The sequence below is a fragment of the Triticum aestivum genome, chromosome 4B, assembly GCF_018294505.1.
Source record: "Triticum aestivum cultivar Chinese Spring chromosome 4B, IWGSC CS RefSeq v2.1, whole genome shotgun sequence".
Lineage (NCBI taxonomy): Eukaryota > Viridiplantae > Streptophyta > Magnoliopsida > Poales > Poaceae > Triticum > Triticum aestivum.
Genome location: NC_057804.1, coordinates 667955489 through 667973109, shown reverse-complemented (window position 1 = coordinate 667973109; position 17621 = coordinate 667955489). Strand labels below are relative to the sequence as shown.

General features: G+C 44.2%; 1 protein-coding gene and 9 pseudogenes across 1 annotated transcript; all 10 read right to left on the bottom strand.

Annotated features, from left to right (window-relative positions):
* Positions 1 to 384: 384 nt before the first annotated feature.
* LOC123090438 (NAC domain-containing protein 26-like) lies at positions 385 to 1288 on the bottom strand (annotated as a pseudogene).
* Positions 1289 to 1852: 564 nt separating this feature from the next.
* Positions 1853 to 2648, bottom strand: LOC123090437 (NAC domain-containing protein 26-like; annotated as a pseudogene).
* A 61-nt stretch (positions 2649 to 2709) lies between these two features.
* On the bottom strand, positions 2710 to 3712 carry LOC123090436 (NAC domain-containing protein 26-like). Its single transcript, XM_044511738.1, has 2 exons — positions 3209 to 3712; positions 2710 to 3096 (listed from the first exon to the last, which is right to left on the bottom strand). Exons 1-2 carry the CDS (start codon positions 3710 to 3712, stop codon positions 2710 to 2712), a joined length of 891 nt encoding a protein of 296 aa, XP_044367673.1.
* An 882-nt stretch (positions 3713 to 4594) lies between these two features.
* LOC123090435 (NAC domain-containing protein 92-like) lies at positions 4595 to 6233 on the bottom strand (annotated as a pseudogene).
* An 886-nt stretch (positions 6234 to 7119) lies between these two features.
* On the bottom strand, positions 7120 to 8759 carry LOC123090434 (NAC domain-containing protein 92-like; annotated as a pseudogene).
* Positions 8760 to 9641: 882 nt separating this feature from the next.
* LOC123090433 (NAC domain-containing protein 92-like) lies at positions 9642 to 11278 on the bottom strand (annotated as a pseudogene).
* Positions 11279 to 12164: 886 nt separating this feature from the next.
* LOC123090432 (NAC domain-containing protein 92-like) lies at positions 12165 to 13804 on the bottom strand (annotated as a pseudogene).
* Positions 13805 to 13892: 88 nt separating this feature from the next.
* On the bottom strand, positions 13893 to 14920 carry LOC123090431 (NAC domain-containing protein 92-like; annotated as a pseudogene).
* A 504-nt stretch (positions 14921 to 15424) lies between these two features.
* LOC123090430 (NAC domain-containing protein 26-like) lies at positions 15425 to 16331 on the bottom strand (annotated as a pseudogene).
* A 290-nt stretch (positions 16332 to 16621) lies between these two features.
* LOC123090428 (NAC domain-containing protein 92-like) lies at positions 16622 to 17446 on the bottom strand (annotated as a pseudogene).
* Positions 17447 to 17621: the final 175 nt, after the last annotated feature.

Here is a 17621-nt window from a genome sequence, read left to right as displayed (position 1 = left end):
GATATAGGAGGAGATGCTTAAATAGGACCGAATGCATGTACCGGTAAGATACTTTCTAGATAAGCTTTGGCGTTGTCCGGGATTCGTTTAATTTATTTTTATTGGCACTGGATGGATGACTGCGTGCTAGCTAGATAGATAGACAAGCCTCCCTATCCTTTACAACTGTACGCTGATTGTCTTGTTGTGGGGGCCATATCCAGGTGGTGAAAAATGTCACGTGTATAAAAAATGTAAGTGCCATTTTAAGAAGTGTTTATAGAGTTTAAGAAAGGTTCGCGCCATTTAAAAAATGTTTCATATATTTAAAAAATGTTCACTAGTACAAAAATGTATTTGTGACCTTTTAAAAATTTTGGATGCAATGTAAAGAAAAATGTTCGTCTAATGTAAAAATATGTACACAGAAGTTGGGAGCGCCACACTGCCCATCATAAATGATCCGGCCCCGATGGCAAGCATCTAGTACACAGAAGTTCTAGGCAGCGGCAGCGGTGGCGTCAGTGACAACAACACGTCATAGTCCATGAGAGGAGCCAATGTACTGGATTCGAGGAAGCCCCGATACTGCTCTGCCCCAATGGACATAAGACTGGGCGGGGCATATGATGGCATCACCACCTTCTTCAGTCCCGTGCTCTTATGGAAAATTCTGCAGACCACATACTCCTCCTACCAACATACATAAACCAAAATTGTTAAGATCAATAATTGTCACTAGCTAGATATGTATGTACAAGAGAATTAATCAGTCATGAGTACTACTAGTCAAGGACTAAAAATACCTTGGAAGACACATTAATGGTGGCGGCTTCGACTATGTTGGTGGGCAAGTTGGGTGTCGGCTGCTTGTCGATCTCGATTCTATACTCATGCATGATCCAGTTTGTCTTCCTCTTCCTAGGAGCCCACCCCTTGTAGAACACCAGTGTCTTCTTCATGCCGATAAGACTTTTGGTCGGCGGTATAATGATCTCCTTGTCCTTTGGGTAGTCTTCCAATAGCCAGCATTCATGGGCCGGTTGGTCCATATCCCTGTGGGGTACTTGAGGTCCTTGTAGGAGAAGAAGTATCGCTCCTTCTCCCCCATGTTTACCTCATTTGGGAGATTCCACAGCTCGTATTTTTTCATATCCACCTCCCTTACTATCGTCATGTCGAAGGCTTTCACTGGAACCTTGGGGACCAGGTAGAAGATGATGATCTCCATGTTCGTCGGGTGAAACCTAAACCCTGGCGGCAAATTCAGCTGTTGTTTCTGCTACTGAACTTGAAGGTGGCTTGCCATGGTGAAGGCTCTTTGGAAAATATGTGCTGGTTTGGAACAAATTTTTGGGGCAATGATAGATATGTGTCTATCTATGGAAGGAATTCAATGATATATAGAGATATAGGAGGGAGATGCTTAAATAGGACCGAATGCATGTACTGCTAAGATACTTTCCGGAGAAGCTTTGATGTTGCCCGAGCTTTGTTTAATTTGTTTTTATTGGCATTGGACGGATGTATGTGATATAGCTAGATAGATAGACATGCCTCCCTATCAATTACAACTGTATGCTGCTTGTCTTGTTGTGTTGGCCATGTCCAGGTGGTGAAAAATGTCACTTGTTTTAACAAATGTAAGTGCCATTTTAAGAAGTGTTTATACAGTTTTAGAAAGGTTAGCAGAACTATAAAAATGTTTCATACATTCAAAAAATGTTCACTAGTCCAAAAATGTTTTTGTGACATTTTGAAAAATTTGGATGCAATGTAAAACAAAATGTTTGTCTAATGTAAAAAACATGTACATAGAAGTTGGGAGCGCCACACTACCTATCATGGATGATCCGGCCCCGATGGCAAGCATCTAGTACACAGAAGTTGCAGGCAGTAGCGGCGATGGCGCCATTGACAATAACACGTCGTAGTCCATGAGAGGAGACAATGTACTAGATTCGAGGAAGCCTCGATACTGCTCTGCCCCAATAGACATAAGACTGGACGGGGCATATGATGGCATCATCACCTTCTTTAGTCCTATGCTCTTATGGAAAATTCTGCAGACAACATACTCCTCCTACCAACATATATAAACCAAATTAGTTAAAATCAATAATTGTCACTAGCTAGATATGTATGTACAAGAGAATTTATCGGTCATGAGTACTGCTAGTCAAGGACTAAAAATACCTTGGAAGACACATTAATGGTGTCGGCTTCGACAATGTTGCTGGGAAAGTTGGGTGTCGGCTGCTTGACGATCTCAATTCTGTACTCATGCATGATCCAGTTTGTCTTCCTCCCCCTAGGGGCCCTGCCCTTGTAGAAGACCGGTGTCTTCTTCTTGCCGATGAGACTTTTGGTTGGCGGGGTAGATGATATCCTCCTCCTTTGCGGTAGCCTTCCAATAGCCAGCGTTCATGGCCCGGTTGGTCCATATCCCGGTGAGGTACTTGAGGCCCTTGTAGGAGAAGACGTATCGCTCCTTCTCCCCCATGTTTACCTCATTTTGAAGATTCCATAGCTCATATTTTTTTCATATCCACCTCCCTTACTATCATTGTGTTGAAAGCTTTCATTAGAACCTCGGGCACCAGGTAGAAGATGATGATCTCCATGTTCGTTGGGTGAAATAAGAACCTGGCGGCAGAACCTGGTGCCATTTTTAAAAGTATTTATATAATTTAGGAAAGGTTTGCGCAATTTAAAAAATGTGGCATACATTCAAAAAATGTATGTTACATTTAAAAAATGTTCACTGGTCCAAACATGTTTTTGTGACATTTTAAAAAAATTGGATGCAATGTAAAACAAAATGTTTGCCTCATGTAAAAATATGTACACTAAAATAGGGACCATCATGCTAAGCATCATTGATGATCTGGCCCAGATGGCAAGCATCTGGTACACAAACGTTGCAGGCAGCAGCGGCGGTGGTGCCAGAGACAACAACACGTCGTAGTCCATGACAGGAGGCAATGTACTTGATTCGAGGAAGCCTCGATGCTGCTCTGCCGCAATGGACATAAGACTAGACGGGGCATATGACGGCGTCACCACCTTCTTCAGTCCTGTGGTCTTATGGAAAATTCTACAGACCACATACTCCTCCTATTAATATACATAAACTAAATTAGCTAAATTCAATAATTGTCACTAGCTGGATATGTTTGTACAAGAGAATTCATAGTCATGAGTACCACTAGTCAAGGACTAAAAATACCTTGGAAGACACATTAATGGTGGCGGGTTCGACGATGTTGGTGGGCAAGTCGGGTGTCGGCTGCTTGTCGATCTCGATTTTGTACTCATGCATGATCCAGTTTGTCTTCCTCCCCCTAGGGGCCCTGCCCTTGTAGAAGACCAGTGTCTTCTTCTTGCCGATGAGACTTTTGGTCAGTGGTAGAATGATATCCTCCTCCTTTGCGGTAGCCTTCCAATAGCCAGCGTTCATGGCCCGATTTGTCCGTATCCCGGTGGGGTACTTGAGGTCCTTGTAGGAGAAGAAGTATCGCTCCTTCTCCCCCATGTTTACCTCGTTTGGGACATTCCATAGCTCGTATTTTTTCATATCCACCTCCCATACCATAGTTGTGTCAAAGGCTTTCTTCAGAACTTTGGGGACCAGGTAGAAGATGATGATCTCCATGTTCATCGTGTGAAACCTGAACCCTGGAGGAAGATTCAACTGTTGTTTCTGCTGCTGAACTTGATGGTGGCTTGCCATGGCGAAGGCTCTTTGGGAAATGTGTTCTGGGTTGGAACAAATGTTGGGGGCAACGATATAGATGTGTCTAGCTATGGTAGGAATTCAATTATATATAAAGATATAGGAGGAAGATGCTTAAATAGGACCGAATGTATGTACTGGCAAGATACTTTCCAGAGAAGCCTTGACATTGTCCGGGCTTTGTATAATTTGTTTTTATTGGCATTGGATGGATGTGTGCGAATATGTACACAGATGTTGGGAGCGCCCCACTACCCATCATGGATAACCCGGCCCCAATAGCAAGCATCTGCTACACAGAAGTTGCAGGCAGCGGCGGCGGCACCAGTGACAACAACACGTCGTAGTCCATGAGAGGAGACAATGTACTGGATTCGAGGAAGCCTCGATGCTGCTCTACCCCGATGTACATAAGACTGGGCGGGGCATATGACGGCATCACCACCTTCTTCAGTCATGCGCTCTTATGGAAAAGTATGCAGACCACATACTCCTCCTACCAATACATAAACCAAATTAGTTAAACTCAATAATTGTCACTAGCAAGATATTTATGTACAAGAGAATTCTCATTCATGAGTACTACTAGCCAAGGACTAAAAATACCTTGGAAGACACATTAATGATGGTGGCTTTGCTAATGTTGGTGGGCAAGTCGGGTGTTGGCTGCTTGTCGATCTCGATTCTGTACTCAGGCATGATCCAGTTTGTCTTCTTCCCCCGAGGGGCCCTGCCCTTGTAGAAGGCCGGTGTCTTCTTCATGCCGATGAGACTTTTGGTTGGCGGTAGAATGATATCCTTCTTCTTTCCAGTAGCCTTCCAATAGCCAGCGTTCATGGCTCGGTTGGCCCGTATCCGGTTGGGGTACTTGAGGTCCTTCTAGGATAAGAAATATCGCTTCTTCACCCCCATATTTACCTCATTTGGGAGATTCCGTAGCTTGTATTTTTTTCATATCCACCACCCTTACCATCGTCGTGTCGAAGGCTTTCTTTAGAACCTTGAGGACCAGGTAGAAGATGATGACCTCCATGTTTGTCGGGTGAAACCTGAACCCTGGCGGCAGATTTAGCTATTGTTTCGCTGCTGAACTTGACGGTTGTTTGCCATGCCGAAGGCTCTTTGGGAAATGTGTGCTGGGGTGGAACAAATGTTGGGGGAAAGGATAGAGATGTGTCTATCTATGGAAGGAATTCAATGATATATAGAGATATAGGAGGGAGATGCTTAAATAGGACCGAATGCATGGACTGGCAAGATACTTTCCAGAGAAGCTTTGACGTTGTCTGGGCTTTCTTTAATTTGTTCTTATTGGCAGTGGATGGATGTATGCGAGCTAACTAGACATATAGACATGCCTCCCTATCCTTTACAATTGTCTCCCACTTGTCTTGCTGTGGGTGCCATGTCCAGGTGGTGAAAATGTCACGTGTTTAAAAAATTATAAGTGCCACTTTAAAAAGTTTTTATACAATTTATGAAAGGTTCATGCGATTTAAAAAATGTTTCATACATTCAAAAAATGTATGATTCATTTTTTAAAAAGTTATGTAGTCCAAAATGTTTTTGTGACATTTTAAAAAAATTGGATGCAATGTAAAACAAAATGTTTGCCTCATTTAAAAATATGTACACTAAAATAGGGAGCATCATGCTAACCATCATTGATGATCCGGCCCAGATGGCAAGCATCTGGTACACAAACGTTGCAGGCAGCAGCGGCGGTGGTGCCAGAGACAACAACATGTCGTAGTCCATGACAGGAGGCAATGTACTTGATTCGAGGAAGCCTCGATGTTGTTCTGCCGCAATGGACATAAGACTAGACGGGGCATATGACGGCGTCACCACCTTCTTCAGTCCTGTGGTCTTATGGAAAATTCTGCAGACCACATACTCCTCCTATTAACATACATAAACTAAATTAGCTAAATTCAATAATTCTCACTAGCTAGATATGTATGTACAAGAGAATTCATCAGTCATGAGTACTACTAGTCAAGGACTAAAAATACCTTGGAAGACACATTAATGGTGGCGGGTTCGACGATGTTGGTGGGCAAGTCGGGTGTCAGCTGCTTGTCGATCTCGATTTTGTACTCATGCATGATCCAGCTTGTCTTCCTTCCCCTAGGGGCCCTACCCTTCTAGAAGACCAGTGTCTTCTTCTTGCCGATGAGACTTTTGGTCGGTGGTAGAATGATATCCTCCTCCTTTGCGGTAGCCTTCCAATAGCCATCGTTCATGGCCCGATTTGTCCGTATCCCGGTGGGGTACTTGAGGTCGTTGTAGGAGAAGAAGTATCGCTCCTTCTCCCCATGTTTACCTCGTTTAGGAGATTCCATAGCTCGTATTTTTTCATATCCACCTCCCATACCATAGTTGTGTCAAAGGCTTTCTTCGAAACTTTGGGGACCAGGTAGAAGATGATGATCTCCATGTTCATCGTGTGAAACCTGAACCCTGGAGGAAGATTCAACTGTTGTTTCTGCTGCTGAACTTGATGGTGGCTTGCCATGGCGAAGGCTCTTTGGGAAATGTGTGCTGGGTTGGAACGAATGTTGGGGGCAACGATATAGATGTGTCTAGCTATGGTAGGAATTCAATTATATATAAAGATATAGGAGGAAGATGCTTAAATAGGACCGAATGTATTTACTGGCAAGATACTTTCCAGAGAAGCCTTGACATTGTCCGGGCTTTGTATAATTTGTTTTTATTGGCATTGGATGGATGTGTGTGAATATGTACACAGATGTTGGGAGCGCCCCACTACCCATCATGGATAACCCAGCCCCAATAGCAAGCATCTGGTACACAGAAGTTGCAGGCAGCAGCGGCGGCGGCACCAGTGACAACAACACGTCGTCGTCCATGAGAGGAGCCAATGTACTGGATTCGAGGAAGCCCCGATGCTGCTCTACCCCGATGTACATCAGACTGGGCGGGGCATATGACGGCATCACCACCTTCTTCAGTCCTGCGCTCTTATGGAAAACTATGCAGACCACATACTCCTCCTACCAATACATAAACAAAATTAGTTAAACTCAATAATTCTCACTAGCAAGATATTTATGTACAAGAGAATTCGTCATTCATGAGTACTACTAGCCAAGGACTAAAAATACCTTGGAAGACACATTAATGATGGTGGCTTTGCTAATGTTGGTGGGCAAGTGGGGTGTTGGCTGCTTGTCGATCTCGATTCTGTACTCAGGCATGATCCAGTTTGTCTTCTTCCCCCGAGGGGCCCTGCCCTTGTAGAAGACCGGTGTCTTCTTCATGCCGATGAGACTTTTGGTTGGCGGTAGAATGATATCCTTCTTCTTTCCAGTAGCCTTCCAATAGCCAGCGTTCATGGCTCTGTTGGCCCGTATCCGGTTGGGGTACTTGAGGTCCTTCTAGGATAAGAAGTATTGCTTCTTCACCCCCATATTTACCTCATTTGGGAGATTCCATAGCTTGTATTTTTTTCATATCCACCACCCTTACCATCGTCGTGTCGAAGGCTTTCTTCAGAACCTTGAGGACCAGGTAGAAGATGATGACCTCCATGTTTGTCGGGTGAAACCTGAACCGTGGCGGCAGATTTAGCTATTGTTTCGCTGCTGAACTTGACGGTTGTTTGCCATGCCGAAGGCTCTTTGGGAAATGTGTGCTGGGGTGGAACAAATGTTGGGGGAAAGGATAGAGATGTGTCTATCTATGGAAGGAATTCAATGATATATAGAGATATAGGAGGGAGATGCTTAAATAGGACCGAATGCATGGACTGGCAAGATACTTTCCAGAGAAGCTTTGACGTTGTCTGGGCTTTGTTTAATTTGTTATTATTGGCGTTGGATGGATGTATGCGAGCTAACTACACATATAGAAATGCCTCCCTATCCTTTACAACTGTCTCCCGCTTGTCTTGCTGTGGGTGCCATGTCCAGGTGGTGAAAAATGTCACGTGTTTAAAAAATTATAAGTGCCACTTTAAAAAGTTTTTATACAATTTATGAAAGGTTCATGCGATTTAAAAAATGTTTCATACATTCAAAAAACGTATGATACATTTTTAAAAAAGTTATGTAGTCCAAAATGTTTTTGTGACATTTTAAAAAAATTGGATGCAATGTAAAACGAAATGTTTGCCTCATGTAAAAATATGTACACTAAAATATGGAGCATCATGCTAACCATCATTGATGATCCGGCCCAGATGGCAAGCATCTGGTACACAAACGTTGCAGGCAGCAGCGGCGGTGGTGCCAGAGACAACAACATGTCGTAGTCCATGACAGGAGGCAATGTACTTGATTCGAGGAAGCCTCGATGCTGCTCTGCCGCAATGGACATAAGACTAGACGGGGCATATGACGGCGTCACCACCTTCTTCAGTCCTGTGGTCGTATGGAAAATTCTGCAGACCACATACTCCTCCTATTAACATACATAAACTAAATTAGCTAAATTCAATAATTCTCACTAGTTAGATATGTATGTACAAGAGAATTCATCAGTCATGAGTACTACTTGTCAAGGACTAAAAATACCTTGGAAGACACATTAATGGTGGCGGGTTCGACGATGCTGGTGGGCAAGTCGGGTGTCGGCTGCTTGTCGATCTCGATTTTGTACTCATGCATGATCCAGTTTGTCTTCCTCTCCCTAGGGGCCTGCCCTTGTAGAAGACCAGTGTCTTCTTCTTGCCGATGAGACTTTTGGTTGGGGGTAGAATGATATCCTCCTCCTTTGCGGTAGCCTTCCAATAGCCAGCGTTCATGGCCCGATTTGTCCGTATCCCGGTGGGGTACTTGAGGTCCTTGTAGGAGAAGAAGTATCGCTCCTTCTCCCCCATGTTTACCTCGTTTGGGAGATTCCATAGCTCGTATTTTTTCATATCCACCTCCCATACCATAGTTGTGTCAAAGGCTTTCTTCAAAACTTTGGGGACCAGGTAGAAGATGATGATCTCCATGTTCATCGTGTGAAACCTGAACCCTGGAGGAAGATTCAACTGTTGTTTCTGCTGCTGAACTTGATGGTGGCTTGCCATGGCGAAGGCTCTTTGGGAAATGTGGGCTGGGTTGGAACAAATGTTGGGGGCAACGATATAGATGTGTCTAGCTATGGTAGGAATTCAATTATATATAAAGATATAGGAGGAAGATGCTTAAATAGGACCGAATGTATGTACTGGCAAGATACTTTCCAGAGAAGCCTTGACATTGTCCGGGCTTTGTATAATTTGTTTTTATTGGCATTGGATGGATGTGTGCGAATATGTACACAGATGTTGGGAGCGCCCCACTACCCATCATGGATAACCCGGCCCCAATAGCAAGCATCTGCTACACAGAAGTTGCAGGCAGCGGCGGCGGCACCAGTGACAACAACACGTCGTAGTCCATGAGAGGAGACAATGTACTGGATTCGAGGAAGCCTCGATGCTGCTCTACCCCGATGTACATAAGACTGGGCGGGGCATATGACGGCATCACCACCTTCTTCAGTCATGCGCTCTTATGGAAAAGTATGCAGACCACATACTCCTCCTACCAATACATAAACCAAATTAGTTAAACTCAATAATTGTCACTAGCAAGATATTTATGTACAAGAGAATTCTCATTCATGAGTACTACTAGCCAAGGACTAAAAATACCTTGGAAGACACATTAATGATGGTGGCTTTGCTAATGTTGGTGGGCAAGTCGGGTGTTGGCTGCTTGTCGATCTCGATTCTGTACTCAGGCATGATCCAGTTTGTCTTCTTCCCCCGAGGGGCCCTGCCCTTGTAGAAGGCCGGTGTCTTCTTCATGCCGATGAGACTTTTGGTTGGCGGTAGAATGATATCCTTCTTCTTTCCAGTAGCCTTCCAATAGCCAGCGTTCATGGCTCGGTTGGCCCGTATCCGGTTGGGGTACTTGAGGTCCTTCTAGGATAAGAAATATCGCTTCTTCACCCCCATATTTACCTCATTTGGGAGATTCCATAGCTTGTATTTTTTTCATATCCACCACCCTTACCATCGTCGTGTCGAAGGCTTTCTTTAGAACCTTGAGGACCAGGTAGAAGATGATGACCTCCATGTTTGTCGGGTGAAACCTGAACCCTGGCGGCAGATTTAGCTATTGTTTCGCTGCTGAACTTGACGGTTGTTTGCCATGCCGAAGGCTCTTTGGGAAATGTGTGCTGGGGTGGAACATGTTGGGGGAAAGGATAGAGATGTGTCTATCTATGGAAGGAATTCAATGATATATAGAGATATAGGAGGGAGATGCTTAAATAGGACCGAATGCATGGACTGGCAAGATACTTTCCAGAGAAGCTTTGACGTTGTCTGGGCTTTCTTTAATTTGTTCTTATTGGCAGTGGATGGATGTATGCGAGCTAACTAGACATATAGACATGCCTCCCTATCCTTTACAATTGTCTCCCGCTTGTCTTGCTGTGGGTGCCATGTCCAGGTGGTGAAAATGTCACGTGTTTAAAAAATTATAAGTGCCACTTTAAAAAGTTTTTATACAATTTATGAAAGGTTCATGCGATTTAAAAAATGTTTCATACATTCAAAAAATGTATGATTCATTTTTTAAAAAGTTATGTAGTCCAAAATGTTTTTGTGACATTTAAAAAAAATTGGATGCAATGTAAAACAAAATGTTTGCCTCATGTAAAAATATGTACACTAAAATAGGGAGCATCATGCTAACCATCATTGATGATCCGGCCTAGATGGCAAGCATCTGGTACACAAACGTTGCAGGCAGCAGCGGCGGTGGTGCCAGAGACAACCACATGTCGTAGTCCATGACAGGAGGCAATGTACTTGATTCGAGGAAGCCTCGATGTTGTTCTGCCGCAATGGACATAAGACTAGACGGGGCATATGACGGCGTCACCACCTTCTTCAGTCCTGTGGTCTTATGGAAAATTCTGCAGACCACATACTCCTCCTATTAACATACATAAACTAAATTAGCTAAATTCAATAATTCTCACTAGCTAGATATGTATGTACAAGAGAATTCATCAGTCATGAGTACTACTAGTCAAGGACTAAAAATACCTTGGAAGACACATTAATGGTGGCGGGTTCGACGATGTTGGTGGGCAAGTCGGGTGTCGGCTGCTTGTCGATCTCGATTTTGTACTCATGCATGATCCAGCTTGTCTTCCTCCCCCTAGGGGCCCTACCCTTGTAGAAGACCAGTGTCTTCTTCTTGCCGATGAGACTTTTGGTCGGTGGTAGAATGATATCCTCCTCCTTTGCGGTAGCCTTCCAATAGCCATCGTTCATGGCCCGATTTGTCCGTATCCCGGTGGGGTACTTGAGGTCCTTGTAGGAGAAGAAGTATCGCTCCTTCTCTCCATGTTTACCTCGTTTAGGAGATTCCATAGCTCGTATTTTTTCATATCCACCTCCCATACCATAGTTGTGTCAAAGGCTTTCTTCGAAACTTTGGGGACCAGGTAGAAGATGATGATCTCCATGTTCATCGTGTGAAACCTGAACCCTGGAGGAAGATTCAACTGTTGTTTCTGCTGCTGAACTTGATGGTGGCTTGCCATGGCGAAGGCTCTTTGGGAAATGTGTGCTGGGTTGGAACGAATGTTGGGGGCAACGATATAGATGTGTCTAGCTATGGTAGGAATTCAATTATATATAAAGATATAGGAGGAAGATGCTTAAATAGGACCGAATGTATGTACTGGCAAGATACTTTCCAGAGAAGCCTTGACATTGTCCGGGATTTGTATAATTTGTTTTTATTGGCATTGGATGGATGTGTGTGAATATGTACACAGATGTTGGGAGCGCCCCACTACCCATCATGGATAACCCAGCCCCAATAGCAAGCATCTGGTACACAGAAGTTGCAGGCAGCAGCGGCGGCGGCACCAGTGACAACAACACGTCGTCGTCCATGAGAGGAGCCAATGTACTGGATTCGAGGAAGCCCCGATGCTGCTCTACCCCAATGTACATCAGACTGGGCGGGGCATATGACGGCATCACCACCTTCTTCAGTCCTGCGCTCTTATGGAAAACTATGCAGACCACATACTCCTCCTACCAATACATAAACAAAATTAGTTAAACTCAATAATTCTCACTAGCAAGATATTTATGTACAAGAGAATTCGTCATTCATGAGTACTACTAGCCAAGGACTAAAAATACCTTGGAAGACACATTAATGATGGTGGCTTTGCTAATGTTGGTGGGCAAGTGGGGTGTTGGCTGCTTGTCGATCTCGATTCTGTACTCAGGCACGATCCAGTTTGTCTTCTTCCCCCGAGGGGCCCTGCCCTTGTAGAAGACCGGTGTCTTCTTCATGCCGATGAGACTTTTGGTTGGCGGTAGAATGATATCCTTCTTCTTTCCAGTAGCCTTCCAATAGCCAGCGTTCATGGCTCGGTTGGCCCGTATCCGGTTGGGGTACTTGAGGTCCTTCTAGGATAAGAAGTATTGCTTCTTCACCCCCATATTTACCTCATTTGGGAGATTCCATAGCTTGTATTTTTTTCATATCCACCACCCTTACCATCGTCGTGTCGAAGGCTTTCTTCAGAACCTTGAGGACCAGGTAGAAGATGATGACCTCCATGTTTGTCGGGTGAAACCTGAACCGTGGCGGCAGATTTAGCTATTGTTTCGCTGCTGAACTTGACGGTTGTTTGCCATGCCGAAGGCTCTTTGGGAAATGTGTGTTGGGGTGGAACAAATGTTGGGGGAAAGGATAGAGATGTGTCTATCTATGGTAGGAATTCAATGATATATAGAGATATAGGAGGGAGATGCTTAAATAGGACCGAATGCATGGACTGGCAAGATACTTTCCAGAGAAGCTTTGACGTTGTCTGGGCTTTGTTTAATTTGTTATTATTGGCGGTGGATGGATGTATGCGAGCTAACTACACATATAGAAATGCCTCCCTATCCTTTACAACTGTCTCCCGCTTGTCTTGCTGTGGGTGCCATGTCCAGGTGGTGAAAAATGTCACGTGTTTAAAAAATTATAAGTGCCACTTTAAAAAGTTTTTATACAATTTATGAAAGGTTCATGCGATTTAAAAAATGTTTCATACATTCAAAAAATGTATGATACATTTTTAAAAAAGTTATGTAGTCCAAAATGATTTTGTGACATTTTAAAAAAATTGGATGCAATGTAAAACGAAATGTTTGCCTCATGTAAAAATATGTACACTAAAATATGGAGCATCATGCTAACCATCATTGATGATCCGGCCCAGATGGCAAGCATCTGGTACACAAACGTTGCAGGCAGCAGCGGCGGTGGTGCCAGAGACAACAACATGTCGTAGTCCATGACAGGAGGCAATGTACTTGATTCGAGGAAGCCTCGATGCTGCTCTGCCGCAATGGACATAAGACTAGACGGGGCATATGACGGCGTCACCACCTTCTTCAGTCCTGTGGTCGTATGGAAAATTTTGCAGACCACATACTCCTCCTATTAACATACATAAACTAAATTAGCTAAATTCAATAATTCTCACTAGTTAGATATGTATGTACAAGAGAATTCATCAGTCATGAGTACTACTAGTCAAGGACTAAAAATACCTTGGAAGACACATTAATGGTGGCGGGTTCGACGATGTTGGTGGGCAAGTCGGGTGTCGGCTGCTTGTCGATCTCGATTTTGTACTCATGCATGATCCAGTTTGTCTTCCTCCCCTAGGGGCCCTGCCCTTGTAGAAGACCAGTGTCTTGTTCTTGCCGATGAGACTTTTGGTTGGTGGTAGAATGATAACCTCCTCCTTTGCGGTAGCCTTCCAATAGCCAGCGTTCATGGCCCGATTTGTCCGTATCCCGGTGGGGTACTTGAGGTCCTTGTAGGAGAAGAAGTATCGCTCCTTCTCCCCCATGTTTACCTCGTTTGGCAGATTCCATAGCTCGTATTTTTTCATATCCACCTCCCATACCATAGTTGTGTCAAAGGCTTTCTTCAGAACTTTGGGGACCATGTAGAAGATGATGATCTCCATGTTCATCGTGTGAAACCTGAACCCTGGAGGAAGATTCAACTGTTGTTTCTGCTGCTGAACTTGATGGTGGCTTGCCATGGCGAAGGCTCTTTGGGAAATGTGGGCTGGGTTGGAACAAATGTTGGGGGCAACGATATAGATGTGTCTAGCTATGGTAGGAATTCAATTATATATAAAGATATAGGAGGAAGATGCTTAAATAGGACTGAATGTATGTACTGGCAAGATACTTTCCAGAGAAGCCTTGACATTGTCCGGGCTTTGTATAATTTGTTTTTATTGGCATTGGATGGATGTGTGCGAATATGTACACAGATGTTGGGAGTGCCCCACTACCCATCCTGGATAACCCGGCCCCAATAGCAAGCATCTGGTACACAGAAGTTGCAGGCAGCAGCGGCGGTGGCACCAGTGACAACAACACGTCGTAGTCCATGAGAGGAGCCAATGTACTGGATTCGAGGAAGCCCCGATGCTGCTCTACCCCGATGTACATAAGACTGGGCGGGGCATATGAAGGCATCACCACCTTCTTCAGTCCTGCGCTCTTATGGAAAAGTATGCAGACCACATACTCCTCCTACCAATACATAAACAAAATTAGTTAAACTAAATAATTGTCACTAGCAAGATATTTATGTACAAGAGAATTCATCATTCATGAGTACTACTAGCCAAGGACTAAAAATACCTTGGAAGACACATTAATGATGGTGGCTTTGCTAATGTTGGTGGGCAAGTCGGGTGTTGGCTGCTTGTCGATCTCGATTCTGTACTCAGGCATGATCCAGTTTGTCTTCTTCCCCCGAGGGGCCCTGCCCTTGTAGAAGACCGGTATCTTCTTCATGCCGATGAGACTTTTTGTTGGCGGTAGAATGATATCCTTCTTCTTTCCAGTAGCCTTCCAATAGCCAGCGTTCATGGCTCGGTTGGCCCGTATCCGGTTGGGGTACTTGAGGTCCTTCTAGGATAAGAAGTATCGCTTCTTCACCCCCATATTTACCTCATTTGGGAGATTCCATAGCTTGTATTTTTTTCATATCCACCACCCTTACCATCGTCGTGTCGAAGGCTTTCTTCAGAACCTTGAGGACCAGGTAGAAGATGATGACTTCATGTTTGTCGGGTGAAACCTGAACCCTGGCGGCAGATTTAGCTATTGTTTCGCTGCTGAACTTGACGGTGGTTTGCCATGCCGAAGGCTCTTTGGGATATGTGTGCTGGGGTGGAACAAATGTTGGGGGAAAGGATAGAGATGTGTCTATCTATGGAAGGAATTCAATGATATATAGAGATATAGGAGGGAGATGCTTAAATAGGACCGAATGCATGGACTGGCAAGATACTTTCCAGAGAAGCTTTGACGTTGTCTGGGCTTTGTTTAATTTGTTATTATTGGCAGTGGATGGATGTATGCGAGCTAACTAGACATATAGACATGCCTCCCTATCCTTACAACTGTCTCCCGCTTGTCTTGTTGTGGGTGCCATGTCCAGGTGGTGAAAAATGTCACGTGTTTAAAAAATTATAAGTGCCACTTTAAAAAGTTTTTATACAATTTATGAAAGGTTCATGCAATTTAAAAAATGTTTCATACATTCAAAAAATGTATGATACATTTTTTAAAAAGTTATGTAGTCCAAAATGTTTTTGTGATATTTTAAAAAAAATGGATGAAATGTAAAACAAAATGTTTGTCTAATGTAAAAATATGTACACAGAAGTTTGGAGCACCACACTACCCATCATGGATGATTCTGCCCCGATGGCAAGCATCTGGTACACAGAAGTTGCAGGCAGCAGAGGTGGTGGCGCTAGTGACAACAACACGTCATAGTCCATGAGAGGAGCCAATGTACTGGATTTAAGGAAGCCTCGATGCTGCTCTGCCCCAATGGACATAAGACTGGGTGGGGCATATAACGGCATCACCACCTTCTTCAGTCATGTGCTCTTATGGAAAATTCTGCAGACCACATACTCCTCCTACCAACGTACATAAACTAAATTAGTGAAAATCAATAATTATCACTAGCTAGATATGTATGTACAAGAGAATTCATTAGTCATGAGTACTACCAGTTAAGGACTAAAAATACCTTGGAAGACACATTAATGGTGGCCGGTTCGACGATGTTGGAGGGCAAGTCGGGTGTCGGCTGCTTGTCGATCTCGATTTTGTACTCATGCATGATCCAGTTTGTCTTCTTCCCCCTAGGGGCCCTGCCATTATAGAAGACCAGTGTCTTCTTCATGCCAATGAGACTTTTGGTCGGTGGTAGAATGATCTCCTTGTCGTTTCCGGTAGCCTTCCAAATAGCCAGCATTCATGGCCCGATTTGTCCATATCCCGGTGGGGTACTTGAGGTCCTTGTAGGAAAAGACGTATCGCTCCTTCTCCCCCATGTTTACCTCGTTTGGGAGATTCCATAGCTCGTATTTTTTTCATATCCACCTCCCATACCATAGTTGTGTCAAAGGCTTTCTTCAGAACTTTGGGGACCAGGTAGAAGATGATGATCTCCATGTTCATCGTGTGAAACCTGAACCCTGGAGGAAGATTCAACTGTTGTTTCTGCTGCTGAACTTGATGGTGGCTTGCCATGGCGAAGGCTCTTTGGGAAATGTGTGCTGGATTGGAACAAATGTTGGGGGCAACGATATAGATGTGTCTAGCTATGGTAGGAATTCAATTATATATAAAGATATAGGAGGAAGATGCTTAAATAGGACCGAACGTATGTACTGGCAAGATACTTTCCAGAGAAGCATTGACATTGTCCGGGCTGTGTATAATTTGTTTTTATTGGCATTGGATGGATGTGTGCGAATATGTACACATATGTTGGGAGCACCCCACTACCCATCATGGATAACCCGGCCAGCAAGCATCTGTTACACAGAAGTTGTAGGCAGCAGCGGCGGTGGCACCAGTGACAACAACACGTCGTAGTCCATGAGAGGAGCCAATGTACTGGACTCGAGGAAGCCCCGATGCTGCTCTACCCCGATGTACATAACACTGGGCGGGGCATATGACGGCATCACCACCTTCTTCAGTTCTGCGCTCTTAATGGAAAAGTATGCAGACCACATACTCCTCCTACCAATACATAAACCAAATTAGTTAAACTCAATAATTGTCACTAGCAAGATATTTATGTACAAGAGAATTCGTCATTCATGAGTACTACTAGCCAAGGACTAAAAATACCTTGGAAGACACATTAATGATGGTGGCTTCGCTAATGTTGGTGGGCAAGTCGGGTGTTGGCTGCTTGTCGATCTCGATTCGGTACTCAGGCATGATCCAGTTTGTCTTCTTCCCCCGAGGGGCCCTGCCCTTGTAGAAGACAGGTGTCTTCTTCATGCCGATGAGACTTTTGGTTGGCGGTAGAATGATATCCTTCTTCTTTCCAGTAGCCTTCCAATAGCCAGCGTTCATAGCTCAGTTGGCCCGTATCCGGTTTGGGTACTTGAGGTCCTTCTAGGATAAGTAGTATCGCTTCTTCACCCCCATATTTACCTCATTTGGGAGATTCCATAGCTTGTATTTTTTTTTCATATCCACCACCCTTACCATCGTCGTGTCGAAGGCTTTCTTCAGAACCTTGTGGACCAGGTAGAAGATGATGACCTCCATGTTTGTCGGGTGAAACCTGAACCCTGGCGGCAGATTTAGCTATTGTTTCGCTGCTGAACTTGACGGTGGTTTGCCATGCCGAAGGCTCTTTGGGAAATGTGTTCTGGGGTGGAACAAATGTGGGGGGAAAGGATAGAGATGTGTCTATCTATCGAAGGAATTCAATGATATATAGAGATACAGGAGGGAGATGCTTAAATAGGACCGAATGCATGGACTGGCAAGATACTTTCTAGAGAAGCTTTGACGTTG